This window comes from Conger conger, chromosome 3, assembly GCF_963514075.1.
Source record: "Conger conger chromosome 3, fConCon1.1, whole genome shotgun sequence".
Lineage (NCBI taxonomy): Eukaryota > Metazoa > Chordata > Actinopteri > Anguilliformes > Congridae > Conger > Conger conger.
In genome coordinates, this window is record NC_083762.1 from 8,196,025 (window position 1) to 8,210,434 (window position 14,410).

The following is a 14,410-nucleotide window of genomic DNA, read 5'->3' on the forward strand; positions in this document are numbered from 1 at the left end:
GGCTGGTGCACAACGACACGGGACCGTACGCCTGCCACTACGCCGACCGCACCCCGGACCGGGAGGCCGGCACCTACGTGTTCGTCAAAGGTGAGATCATCCGCTTCCCGGAAGAAGCCGGCATTGCGGTGATATTTATATGTCGGGTGTCGGCGTGTTTCTTTCCGGTAAATGTAAATGTCTTGAACGGAGACCGCAGGGCGCCTGTGCGTCCGAAACGTACAGACTCCCTTTCCTCCATCTTCTCACTCCCTCTCCCCTCTCCTTTCCCTGCTAACCCCCCCCCATCTATCTCAACGTGCACTCACCATTTTAGGCAACGTCAACCAATCACAGTATGCCAGCACTTAACGGAGATTCAGAATGAACCCATTTTCCAACTCTTGCATTAGTACCAGGGATATGGACACCATTGCGATACATGTATTATTACATGTTTCATATACAATTAACGGCGCGGATGGTGCAGTGGGTAGCACTGCCGCCTCACAGCAAGGAGGTCCTGGGTTCGAAAAACCCAATCGGCCAGGGCCTCTCTGTGCGGAGTTTGCATGTTCTCCCCGTGTCCGCGTGGGTTTCCTCCGGGTACTCCGGTTTCCTCCCACAGTCCAAAGACATGCAGGTAATTGGCTGATTGGAGAGGCTAAATTGCCCATAGGTGTGAGTGTGTGAGTGAATGGTGTGTGTGTGCCTTGCGATGGATGACCTGTGCAGGGTGTATTCCTGCCTTTCGCCCTTTCGCTTGGTCCTTCGTTGTATGGTTTATACGTCTCCGCCACCTGCCAAGCAAACTCTTTGTTTTTTGTATGTACTCTGTATTTGCAGTGTGTGTGGCATTTTGGATTTCTTAACAATATTTATTTTTGTTTATTTTGGCTACGTACATTATATCAAACTCAACTAGCAAATGAGGAGAGGAGGAAGGAAATTAACCATGTCTTCACAGAGTTGAGGTCATTCATTGGCACATAATGTGATTGGACAATATTCTTCCATTAGCTATTTTAGTGGGGCAATTCAATCGCATTGGCCAATGTCCCTTCACTGTGAATTCAGTTCACGCATCCTGAGCACTAAAGTAATGAACCACAATGGCATAACACAACACCATCGCCAAAGGAGATGATTCTTATTTTGGGTCAATTTAACATCACTTAGCTTGAGTGTGGAAAATGTGGGCTTCCAGTGCCATTTGCATTGTGATTAAATCAATGTTTGTTTTCACAACCCTTTTAACCACACTAATAGGCAGACCTTTTGCTTTATCATATCATAAGCTTTTTTTCTGTTTTTTTTCCTTTTTCCTTCTTTTATCTTTCTTTGGTCTTTCTTCTAATTCCACGGGTGTGCCAATGAACCGTTGCGTGGGCGAAAATCCAAAAATCCAATATCGCTTCAAGTCTTTGCCCTTTAAAAAGCTCAGGAAAAGCTACGGTCAGTGAGCAGTCTGATGTCTTCCTGTGTGATACACATCCTGGATATGCTCCAGTCTTTAAACAAAAATAAATAAATAAATAAATAAATAAGAAAAGGGACAAGTCAAGTAAAAGACAAGGCTACATCACACACCTCATTTACTCCATAACAAAGCCATTAATCAGTGACCTTGGCTCGGGGAACGTCTGTAATGTCAAATGTGTGACTGCGCACAGAGCTGGTCTCATTTACGGGAGCTGTGCTGGGGGAAACTGGGGGAAATGCGGCCTTCCTCTTGCTGGGAGAGGAAGACATTCATTTGGCCCTGGCCTTCTTCTGGACTGGGGAAGGAGAGCGTGATTGTACCGGAAGCCCTGGTCATCGGCTATTATTTCCTGCTATGGCTTCTGTTGTTCCAGTTTCCCCCTGAAACTTGAAACGTCATTCTCTCTCTTTCTCTCTCTATCTCTCTCTCTCCCTCTCTCCTCTCTCTCTTTCTCTCTCTCTCTCTCGCTGAAATAAAGGAAATCGGTTAGCCTTGAAGTGACTGAACTACTAAGCCCTAAAGTGGGTGAAATCAGTGAGCGCTACAATGGGTGAAATGTGTGACACTGTGAAGGCAGCAGTGTCCTGTGCCCATTTTTGCCTTCCCTGCCTGAATGTTCTCAGCCCCCTGGTCTCCGTTCCTGGGCCTGTGTGTGCGCTCTGGCTCTGTGACAGCCTGGTAGCCAGCAGGTTGCGTAGTCTAAACAGCTACACGTCGTTTTTCAGACTCCATCATTATTCAGTGTTTATTTTCCGAATCCTTTCCCCCGCTATCGGCCCGCGAAGCCGCCGTGTTTTCAAACGGGAACTCCGCGTCGGAGACGTACTGCGGTATTTGTTTTAGCGCCGCTTTCCCACAGTGCCTCGGTGCGGTGAGCCGCCGGTCGATGGCGCAGTGGTCTCTGGGTGCGGGGTGAGAAGGGGATGGCAGTTTCATAGCTCGGGTACTGATTTGTTTCTTTATTTAATGCTGGGACAAGGCAGGGGACTGTTTGTGTAGGGAGATTTAAATTTTAGTTCGGATATTCCATTTCAACCCCGCTCCCCCTCCCCCAACCCCCTGTGCGCTGCTGTTGGCGTAGCTTCGGGCTGTGCGTTCAGGTTTTGAAAAGAAAATACTCAACAACTTAGACTTTTAAATGGAGTGCTGGTCGATCATTTGTCTGAGAGACGGAGCGGGTCTTTTCCTGGGACCGTCCTTCTAAGACTCAACAAGACTCACAGACTCAGTGAGACTCACACTCATCGAGATTCTGAGACTTATCAAAGACTCAGAGACTCATCGAGACTCAGAGACTCATCAAGATTCACAGACTCATCAAGATTCAGAGACTCATCAAGACTCGCAGACTCATCAAAGACTCACAGACCCATTGAGACTCACAGACTCACCGAGACTCATAGGCCCATTAAGACTCACAGACTTATCAAGAACGACAAACTCATTTTCTACTACATTTCACTCGATGACATACGTATTGGTCTTCTGCTGCTGTAGCCTATCTACTTAAGAGGTTTGACGCATTATGTGTTCAGAGATGCTCTTCTGCACACCACTGTTGTAATGTGTGGTTATTTGTGTTACTGTCACCTTCCTGTCAGCTTTGACCAGTCTGGCCCTTCGCCTCTGACCTCTCTCATTAACAAGGCGTTTTTGCCTGCAAAACTGCTGCTCACTGGATGTTTTTTGTTTTTTGCACCAATCTCTGCAAACTCTAGAGACTGTTGTGTGTGAAAATTCCCAGGAGATCAGCAGTTTCTGAGATATTCAAACCACCCTGTCTGGCACCAACAATCATTTCACGGTTAAAGTCACTGAGATCACATTTTGTTTTTCCCATTCTGACATTTGGTCTGTACAACAGCTGAACCTCTTGACCATGTCTGCATGCTTTTATCCATTTAGTTGCTGTCACATGATCTGGCTGATATTTGCATTAAAAAGCTGGTGAACAGACCTACCTAATAAAGGGTTGAGTGAGTGTATGCATACTGTCTGAATTTTTTATTTTGTTTGGGCAGATGACAGACAGCCATTTGTACACCAGCACAGCAACGATCCAGACACCGTGACGGTGTTTGACGGTGCTCACCACATCCTCATTCCCTGCAGGACCACCTCTCCTGACTACCACGTCAAACTGGAGGGGGTAAGCCATCTTCTTATTCTCACACTGAATGTTTTGGGGTGACATTGGCTCAGGCAGTAAGAGCAGGCGGAGAGTTGCCGGTTTGATTCCCACCATAGGTGTCTCAAAGTGTCCCTGAGCAAGGCACTTAACCCCTAATTGCTCCTGATAAGCTGGATGGTGCCTTGCGTGGCAGCCAATCGCCATTGGTGTGTGAATGGGTGAATGAGAAGCATCAATTGTACAGCGCTTTGAATAAAGGCGCTATATAAATGCCAACCGTTTACCATTTTACATTTGTGAAAAAACCCTTTCGCTTCTAAACCCCATGCAGTGACTGGTTGACATACAGTCTTAAAAAAAATGCTAATCAGGCATTATTAATGCTCATAAGGTTTTCAGAAAGTTGTTGTAAGCACTCACCCATGGAGATTCACCATTTAGAAAAGGGACAGTACTAAAATATGAATATACGGACGCTTTAAATGAATTTGAACTGTTCATTCCAGCCTAGTGCCCTGTGATTTTAAGTCAATAATGAAATCCCATTCACAATTACATGAATTATGAACGATTGACTGCGTCATACCTTTGTGTCCTTGCAATCGCCAAAGGTCGTACGACAAATTTGCCGCGACCGTACAATGGCAGACTGTGGCCTCTGTCTCCTTCTGCTGTCACACCCATTACATTACATTACATTACATTATTACATTATTGGCATTTGGCAGACGATCTTATCCAGAGCGACTCACAGTTGATTAGACTAAGCAGGAGACAATCCTCCCCTGGAGCAATGCAGGGTTAAGGGCCTTGCTCAAGGGCCCAACGGCTGCACGGATCTTATTGTGGCTACACGGGGATTCGAACCACCGACCTTGCGGGTCCCAGTCATTTACCTTAACCACTACGCTACACAGGCCGCCGTTCTCGTGTCTGCCGTGGAAAATAACACAGACTGGCACTGGCGGCCTGAGGGCCCCTCCTAGGTTCACACACCGTGCTCTCCGGTCACCTCCCCGCGGAAAGAGCCCAACGGGGGTGGGGGGGTGAGGTGTGTGGGAGAAAATATGGCGGGGGGGGGAAGCTCCAGGCAAGGAGCGGAGTCATCCTGTCTGCTTCCTAAAGGAACGGGAAGCTGGACGGACATTCCTGTTTCTCTCGAAATAGAAGCATCCGTCTAAAATTAAGCCTTCTGTTTTATTCATTATGTCCAGTAAATGGAGGTTAAAAAAAAAAAACGTGTGTACAATTATTCAGATCCAGTAAAAAGGCAAATGGGGTTTCTCATTATGTGTGGCGAGGGTTTTCTCAGCACAGATTACTGAGATATAAATAAGAAGTGTCTTTTCCTCCGAACAACATTTATTTAATCTTTTGGCTTCTGCTTTATTTCATATGGAAAGCACTTTTGGCCACCGTGTACAAAAGGTGCTTAAAAGACAGTTATAATAATAACGACGATTATTATCACACAGCATGTTACTGCCTCTCATCTTATCACGCTAGGTTGAATCTATTGTTATGTAAGAGCTGAAACGAACAGTGTGTCCTTTCTCTTACGTGATAGAGTATCCGCAGAGCTGCCATCTCAACAACAGGCTGCTGTTTGTGGCAGGCAGCTGATGTATAGTCCCCTCGCACAGTGCCTTGGCGTGGACAAACATGTCTTTTTTCAGATGGCACAGATAGCTGTGTGACCTTCCTTTCTCTGGGAGATCTACGGCATTTCTCCTTCCTGCTTCCCTGTCCACCCTCCTTTCCTGGCTTTGGCGTTTGGCTCCAGAACAGAAACAACTGGAGTAGAAAACAACGGCTAAGGAATCTTCCCCACTGCTTCACTCTTACATACCTCCCACTGTTTTTTTTAATCATCCATTGTCTCAGAAAATTGCCAGACCATGACTGGGGAAAAGGAACCCTGAGCAAAACAGGAGCTGTTATAATACAGATAGCCTAGCGCTAGCACTGCCCTCCGATTGGTTGGTACAATGTTCCAACCCGGCGTCTATTCTTTATGGCTCTGTATGTCATGACTAAAATGAATTTTGAGTGCACAAGGGAATATCACTAAGTACAGTGGCCGTGACTATATTCACTATATTTTTAGGCTCCGAAAAATATATTGTGCTCTAGGGAAGGTAGAAAAAATGTTAGGCAAAGCTACAAATATTCAGCTATTTATTCTGCAGAAGGAGAGTCAGGCCACACAGAAAACATTTTTGCATTCCACTGAGGGGCAGTCCCTCTGAACATTTCATTCACATTTACATTAACCCTTCAGCTTACTAGCCAATCAACAGTCCTTATGCCCTGCTAAATTGATAAGTTAAGATTCATTTTATCTGAGAACGCTTGGACAGAGCTGTCTGGCCACGTCCGTGTCCCCTCCACTAAGACTACAGTATTAGTCATTAGGTTTTTGGTTGTTATCAACTGCAATTATGAATGATAATTATTGATTCGTTATTGTAGTAGTTTGTGTATGTTAATTAGTTACCTGCTGAAAAAAACACCTGAAACCAGGTCAAGCTTCCTCTATCAGCTAAACTACCTTTTGTCAAGTAGAGGCCAGCTTTGACCAGCTACAGACCATCAATGACCACCAAGAAGTGTGCATAGCTTAAACCATCTTAAGCCATCTTAGAATCCCAGCTGGTCTTAATGTTCAGCAGGGATACATTAACATTAGTAAATCTTTCTAAGAAACACATACACAATCTAAAATATAATTCAAGTAAAAAAAACATCCACACATTTTAACCCCCAAAATATTATACGTCACTCTCTCGTGGCTCTGGGTTTATTCAAAGCACACAGTTATTGATCCCAGTTGTGTTTCCCTGATTGCACAGAAGGGCACTTTTGAAATGTGGATCCTCACCCATGTCCTCCATGTTCAGCTACCCAGCATAGCTGAAAGCATCAAACAGGCGGCAGAGTGGGACCCACAGGTGGGGTTCAGGATCCCTTACATCGCCCACACCTACTACGCCCTGCTCACCTGCGTCACCACCGTCAACAGACACCGCATCACGTCGAGCTATATTCCCGTGAAATCAAGTGAGTCCTTTTTCATCACCATGCATTTCTTTAAGGAAATGTACTGGGTACTGTGTAAATACTTTTTAAATTTTTATTTTTTACATATTTCCAGTATTTATTCCATATTGCAATACAATAAACACATTTAATGCATAATTCCACATAAATGCCATACCATTTTTCCTTTTACACCATACAATCAGTGAGCACTTTATTAGGTTGACCTGTATGCAAATATTTAATCAGCCAATCATGTGGCAGCAACTAAATGCATAAAGCAAAAGTGACAGTAACGCAAATAAGCACGCATTGCAACAGTGGTGTGCAGAAGAGCATCTCCGAACACACAACGCGTCAAACCTCTAAGCGGACAGGCTACAGCAGCAGAAGACTTAACTTAACTTAAGACTTTAGTCAAAAAAATATGTCTAATACATACCTAATAAAGTGCTGACTGAGTGTATATTTTATTTATAATTTTCTGATAAGGCAGTAGTTCTGTATTTTCATATTTTAAATGTACGGCATACTGTTGTCATACATTTCTACTACCTGCCATCTCTATATAATTTTACTGAGTAATACAATTTGCAATTAATTTTATTTTTATTGATTTCTTTAGTATTGGTATTGGTGCTTTGGGACCTTTTAATTGTGTGTTCAATAGATCAGCTGCATGTTTCAGTTTGTTTGGCTGGCCTGTGGCATGCCTTGGGATTGGACAGACCTGAGGGAACTGATTGGTTTATATTGGTTGCTGAGGGAACTGATTGGTTGTAATTGGTTGCTGAGGGTACTGATTGGTTGTAATTGGTTGCTGCACAGGCCGTATGCTGTCCAATGTGAAGATGACACCGGGGAGTGTCAGGCTGGTTGTCGGGGACAACCTCACCCTCACATGCTCTGGACACGTCACCTACAATGGAAGAATTGGTTTCACATGGACCTTCCCACAGAGATCAGTGAGTGCAGCCTCGCTAGCCAGTGCCATTTCTATGATTATAAACATCAGTGTTTTATATCTCCTTGGGCATTTTATAACCGCCTCTACTATTGTCAGTTCAATTCATCTTGGAGGCAAGCTCTCTCTGCTCAGGATAGCGAGGAATGAGATTTATGGTTACCAAAAGTCTTTCTTCCGAGCAGAATCAGAAGCATTTTTAGCCAGCCCTGAAAGGCACTGATTGAAGTCGATCACGTTGGTGGGTTTTTCCTCTTCAGCGGAATCGACCGCGTGAGTTCCGGGGCTTGAGGGAACACCCGTCCAGCACCTTCACGCAGAGCAACACCACGACGGTGCGCAACGTCACCATGCAGGACCGAGGCACGTACAAGTGCACGGCGACGAACCACCAAAAAAAGAAGCAAGTCTCCGCTAAAGTCATCATTTATGGTGCGTGCGTTCAGGCTACGAACAACCATCACAGTCCATGGAGAGAATGCTTTATCACAACACAGGCAGCTGGGAACTCGCTCCCTCGCACGCCCAATACCTTATCGCGCTCACGCTCAGGGGCGCTCAGGGGCGACGTGGCTCAGGCGGTAAGAGCGGTCGTCTGGCAGTCGGAGGGTTGCCGGTTCGATCCCCCGCCCGGGCTGTGTCGAAGTGTCGCTGAGCAAGACACCTAACCCCCAAAATGCTCCTGACGAGCTTGTCGGCGCCTTGCATGGCAGCCTATCGCCGTCGGTGTGTGAGTGTGTGTATGAATGGGTGGATGAGAAGCATCAATTGTACAGCGCTTTGGATAAAGGCGCTATATAAATTCCAACCATTTACCATTTACGCTCCGCACACTCACGCTCTCTGCCCTTTGGGAATACTGATCGTGGCCAGCTAGTGTTCTCCAGGAAACTGAAAGCTTGTGCTCTTTTCTCTCTTCTTTTTCTTTTTGGGTTGTGTACTCCATTGCAGAGCACCCATTCCTCAGTGTGAGCTACAAAGAGCGCAGCGAGAAAACTGTTCCGGAGGGCGAAAACACGGTGACCTTTGATCCCCAGGTCAACGCACTCCCACTGCCAAACATCGTCACATGGTAAGAATGGGCGTGACATAGTTGGCAAATATCTCCAATAAATAGCTGTAGTAATGTACAGTAATAGTTCCTAATGGACAGTATACCTTGGACAGGCACAGTGTGTACCCAAGTTGGAGTTCTTTTTCAGTTCAGTTCATTCAGGAAATTAATTTAAATTTTTGTTCAATTAATTTCCTGTTTGACTGAACTGAAATGTAATCGGCCTGCCTCCGCAGTGTATATTAGCCAACATACAAACCAATTTTGCTCCAATCACTGTGACTATTTTCAGCTTCCTGTCACCTTCAAACTGTGTTTTCTTAACGCAGGTTCAAGGATGACGTTCCTATCAGTGTCAACTCGACTTGCTTTGAGCTGTCAGGCTACAATCTCACCATTAAAGACGTAAAGCGGGACGATGCTGGAACTTACTCCGTCTCTCTGAGGAACACAGAGAGAAACTTGTCCACGTTTCTCCGCTACAACTTGACGGTTACAGGTAGGCAGAGTTCACACTAATTTCCCTTTATTTACATTTACATTTTTACTTAATTTACAGTACTGTGCAAAAGTCTTAGGCACCTGTATAACATTCTGTACAGATACGATTCTTTCAAAAAGAATTCAATGAAAGGTTCTAAATAAACGTGCTATACATTTTACATTACATTTTAGTAATTTGGCAGAATAGTTCAAAACTGAATCAAATCAATATTTTTTGTGACCACCCTTCGGCGTTCACTTCTCTGAGATCCAGCCTCTCAGCCAACGCTGTCCTGCAGTTCTATAAGACAATCAGCAGGGAGGTTGTTCCAACTTTTCAGTTCTTCTGCAGACTTTTGTTGGCTCCTTGCTTCTGATCTCAGACACCCTTGGTCAAGTTTTTATGTAAAAAGTAGTGAATTGCTTACAGTAATATGTTACTTTTTAAAATTAAATACAAAAATGTCTCTCTGTAAAATTAAATCTTTTGGAAAATGAATATTTGGAAATCTCGAATGTGTTCTTTTATACTAACACACACAAAAAACATAAACATATATATAATTAAGTCTCGGGTGCCTAAGACTTCTGCACAGTACTGTATATCGAGCAATTACTTCATTTTATCTTGTTTTGGGGTGGGTAAGTAAGCACTGGAATATGAACCCCAGAGCAGTTGGTAGGGCGCGCCAGACAAAGGGGCAAAGCCAACGATGAAAGCGCCCGTCGCCCCGGGTTCCTCTGCCCCGGGTTCCTCTGCCCCACTTCCCTGTGCTGCAGCGAGCGTCCATCAGAAGAATTTGTGGGGTTGTTGTCTTCGGGACGGGACTGATGTAGCGGTGCAGCTGGTGTTGATCAGCAGCCCCCTTTGAAGGAGCAGCCCTGTCTCCCCTCCTCTGTGCATACGGTTGCCCCAGCCTGCCCCCCCCCCCCCACCCCCACCCCCTCCTGGGCTCACAGCCCCCTCATCCTCCCCCTTTCCTGTTTCCTCTCTTCCTCTTTTTTTTTTTTTTTTTTTTTTTGCTTGCCATCTCTACCTCATCAATCAATTTGTGTCCTTTCTCATTAGGATTACGCATTCTCTCTCCATCCAATCCCCAACCCCAGTCTGGACTCCTCACCGCTTTCTCCTCTCCTTTTCTGTCGTTCTCCTGCGCTGTCCTCTCTACTGTGTCCATCGGATGTGTCCCGCGGCATTACGCTGTCACAGTGCCACCAGCTATAGGGACAGACTGCCATGCAGTATGTAGTAACAGCACTCACACTCACACAAGTATGGCACTGGCCAAGTGGATCCTGTACAGGTGATGAATGCAAATCAGCACGGTGTTAAGGTTGCAGCAACGTCTATGGGGGGGGGTTGTACATAGTGGGAAGACTTCAAACTGTTGGAACCTAGTTGTGCAATTGATGTTCATGGCAAATGCACACATGCCAACCAGATTATGCCCTGGCACTAATGAACGGCAAGGCTCTCTGTCACGTTCTCTCTAAATATTTTCTTTTTCCCAATAACTCCCTGCTCTGTATAAAAGTGATTTACGGTTCATTCACTGTCCTCAGTCCTCACGACACGTTTTCATTGCAACGGAGTGGAACCCCAAAGGTGAAAACAACGAAGCTAGAAATCTCAAATTGCTGCTACCAATTAAGAAAATATTTTGAACATCGTTCGTCAAGTATTTGAAGTCCAACTCGCTGTTCCAATACTTTTTTGGCATAATCTTTTCTCCCGGCTTTTTAAAACTTTCCACAGCTCTTGTTTATAAATGGCAGGGTCCGACAAAGTAGAAAAACAGAGAGACAAACCAAAGCACACAACAGGCATATTGGGCCTTAGATGTAGGCTGACAGATTCAGAGCTGGGACAGTCCAGTGTAGGCTACTGTGTCTCCCGCTGCTGTTCCACTAGCCTACAGGACAGCATGCGTGTACTAATATCAGGCCAGTAGTAGTAAAATGGCTGAAATACTTTATGATGTCAGAGCGAATGTGTGTCTGACGGCAGTGTGTCGCCTGTCTCTCCCCAGTGAAGCCAGTGATTTTGGAGGAGGAGGTGGCCATGGAGGACATGCATCATTACCTGAAAGGCGGGGAGTACTCTCTCACCTGCACCTCCTTCGGCATTCCCCTGCCCCGCATAACCTGGACGTGGCAGCCCTGCGACCCTGACCCCGCCCTCAAGCAGTGAGCTCGCCCATCATCCGTCCAATCACACGCAGGGAGCCGCTTCAGAGAGCGGCTCCCCACTCATTGCAGCGAACAGTCTGATAGTCGAATAGTCCGTACAAAAAGGGAAAAATAAATAAAATATATTAAATATAAAATGTTATATATAAAATGCATTACTAAAGTGAAAATATATACAGGGGTTATTAATTAGGAATATATGAGAGTTGACATAAATATATGTATGAAAAATGTATAACTTATGTATAACTTAATTTAACTGAAATTGGTATTAATATGTCTATGCATGTCACATATATTTTCAATTCTATGTTAAATATGTATTTTGTAATACAATATTGGAAACTCTTTTTTTTTCAGTATGGGTAATCATAGCATGTAAGTAGCCTTGAACTTTGATCCTTTTTTTACGATAAGTCCAGAAAATACAAACAGATTTATAAACTATGTTCGGGTTTAATTAAAACCTGGAAATGACAGTGTTTGGATTGGTGATGCAAGGACTAGGCTCGAACTCCACAATCAGTCACTTGATGAAAACTCTTAATTCAAGTTCCAAAGGAACACAGTAACGCCCCCTGGCACCCTGGTCCCTGCCCCACAACCCAAGATGGCGCATTCCTATCGGAATCTAAAATACAGTTTCCAACGCTCACTTCCCTGGGCTGCCCTTTAGAAGAGGAATTTGTAGGCGGATTAGTCACCAAGGCTGTCGGCCCACAATTGGGCGGGCAAATTGGCTGCTCCATTTTGTGAAGAGAATGGGGGGGGGGGGGCGGGCACTCCCAGACTTCCTGGGCATTCTTGCTTGTTTACGTAAGAGCGAGCCAAGGGTGCAGATGACTGCTCCCATGGGATGCAAATTGAAAACCTAGTTTTTCATTGTTTTACAGCACTTTTACAGACTCGCTCTGTCTCCCGTGGACAGGAGTGCAAATCTGCCTTAGTCCTTCAAGAGCTGCTGTGCTTTTTATTCCAACTAATTATAATATATTAGTTTTACAGCAGCTGTACAGTGCTAGTTCTCTCCTTTATTGGACTAAGGTACAAAAATAAATTACATACTGTACATATGAGTGCAGTCGCCAGCTGTGCTTCATAAACTTACAAAAATATCAGATATAATAAATGACAAGTAATTGGTAATTGGTAATAATTACAAGAACACGTCAGTATGAAATCTCACGATGGATCGGCTCTCACTGCACACCTCTGACCTGATTGGTCAAGTGGGGCTCTCTCCTGTTCTCTATTGGTGGCGGGAGTCATCTGTCCTGTTGTGCTTGGCACTGCTGTATCAGGAATAAACCTGGACACTCCACCCTGCGGCATTTCCGTAAAGGCTTTCATTTAGAGCCCCCGTGATGTCCCGGGGTTCTCGACCCTGAAATGAGCCGGTACAGATTGTCCCTGGCTCAGAAACGTGATGAATTTATCACAGAAATGCAGCCCGCGGTGTGATCAACCAGTTTGCCGTGACTGGTTCTGTAGCTTTTGGCGGCATGATTAACCTCCCGTTCAAAGGGCTTGTGGAAGAGCTGGAAACACAGCTATGAAAATGGAGAATGGAGTCGTTATGTTCTGACGCACGGTGAACATTGCCAGTGACCTGGGTCAGTGGTCAGCAGCAGGAGTCCTTTCAGTATGAAGAGGTGGGACGCAGCGGGCCATTACTGCGGGGTTATTAGCAGGACCTGCTGGATGCCCGTGCAGGCACACCGGTGCTGAGGAATTATACCCCGTGGGTCTGACAAGTATTTCTCATAATTACCGGTAATTATCCGTTAAAGTGTCCTGGTTTTTAAAACGTGTTAGAGAAGTAGAGCCAGGTTAGTGTAACACGATTATCAGGTCCGGCGGCAGAAGCCAACAGTTCACAAACGGAGCTGTTTGAAAAATGCTGTTTATGAACAGCTAATGAGGGAAGCATAGCAGACAAACAGAAAAGGAAAAAAAAGCCCTGTCTGAGACACAACGCTGAGCATACCTTTCTCAAAAAACACTTGGGAACCAAATTTTGAGTGGCACAGTGATTAGGGCAAAGCTAAATAGAAAGCAGTGGCCTTCAGTTGAAGGAGAGGAGTGTTTAAGACTGGGGGGGCGGGGTGGGAGGGAGGGTTGAGGGAGAGAGGGGTCATGGCGATGTGAGGAGACAGCTATATGAAGGTTCATTTATCGGCAGGATGAGGAGTGATCCGTCCCTCGTTGACCCAGAGCGGTCTGGGGTTCAGCCTTATCTCCTCTGGCCAGAGCACGCGGGGGAGGGAGGGCTTCCGTTTTCCGGGCCTCTTCCTGACGGGTTTTTGCGGTTTCCTCCTCCGCCTCTGTTCTCATCAGTGCGATTGTTCCTCTCTCTCTGAGAGACGCGGAGCCCCCGGCTTCTTGTTTCCTCTCCTGGCCCCTGTCGGCCCCCGGATGAGACACGCAACGCCAGCGACTCACACGCCTCACGCTAACACGTCAAACATGGAACGGGATCTATCGCGCAAACACATCGCGTTAATGTCCTCAGCAGATGTCCTTCTCCCCGCTGACCCGGCGGGTTCGAGTCTGCATTGTTACATGTCATTTTGGCCGAAGCTTTCATCCAAAGTGACTTGCAGTTGATTGGACTAAGCAGGAGACAATCCGACCCTGGCGCTATGCAGGGTTAAGGGCCTTGCTCAAGGGCTGCGCGGATCTTATTGCGGCTACATCGGGGATTGAATCGCCGACCTTGATCCCAGTCTTGTACCTTAACCACTACGCTACAGCATCACATAAGACCCATAACAGCAGTTCCCTGACCATTGCACTAGACTGTCACCAGTATGGCTATACACAGTTAACAGAGCGCAAGGACACTGGACTCACAGGGACACTAAAGCCCCCGCGGAGAAGGAACAGTCAGGTTCACATCAGTCCTCACACACCGGATCACAGACACACACACTGGCCGAACTCTGTCTGCCTGTCGTGCAAACGGAGTCTGGAGAGCCAGCAGCTGTCTGAGAGGGCTTGCCAGGAGTCGCCCCCCTGATGATTTTCTCAACTGCAAGGTCTCACTGAAGCGAGCGTTGTTCCACCCAGTTCTGTTTGTGGCAAAGG

The 14,410-nt window shown here is 45.9% G+C and overlaps 1 protein-coding gene across 1 annotated transcript in view; it reads left to right on the forward strand.

The window, feature by feature from the left end:
- Window positions 1-14,410, forward strand: part of kdrl (kinase insert domain receptor like) — a 69,177-nt gene that overhangs the window by 13,496 nt on the left and 41,271 nt on the right. Inside the window, exons 3-10 of the mRNA XM_061236054.1 lie at window positions 1-90; window positions 3,484-3,611; window positions 6,494-6,653; window positions 7,461-7,597; window positions 7,857-8,028; window positions 8,548-8,668; window positions 8,980-9,149; window positions 11,164-11,320. The exon at window positions 1-90 is cut by the window's left edge and continues 122 nt beyond it. Coding sequence (XP_061092038.1) covers window positions 1-90; window positions 3,484-3,611; window positions 6,494-6,653; window positions 7,461-7,597; window positions 7,857-8,028; window positions 8,548-8,668; window positions 8,980-9,149; window positions 11,164-11,320 — 1,135 coding nt within the window. The remainder of the gene's footprint in view (window positions 91-3,483; window positions 3,612-6,493; window positions 6,654-7,460; window positions 7,598-7,856; window positions 8,029-8,547; window positions 8,669-8,979; window positions 9,150-11,163; window positions 11,321-14,410) is intronic.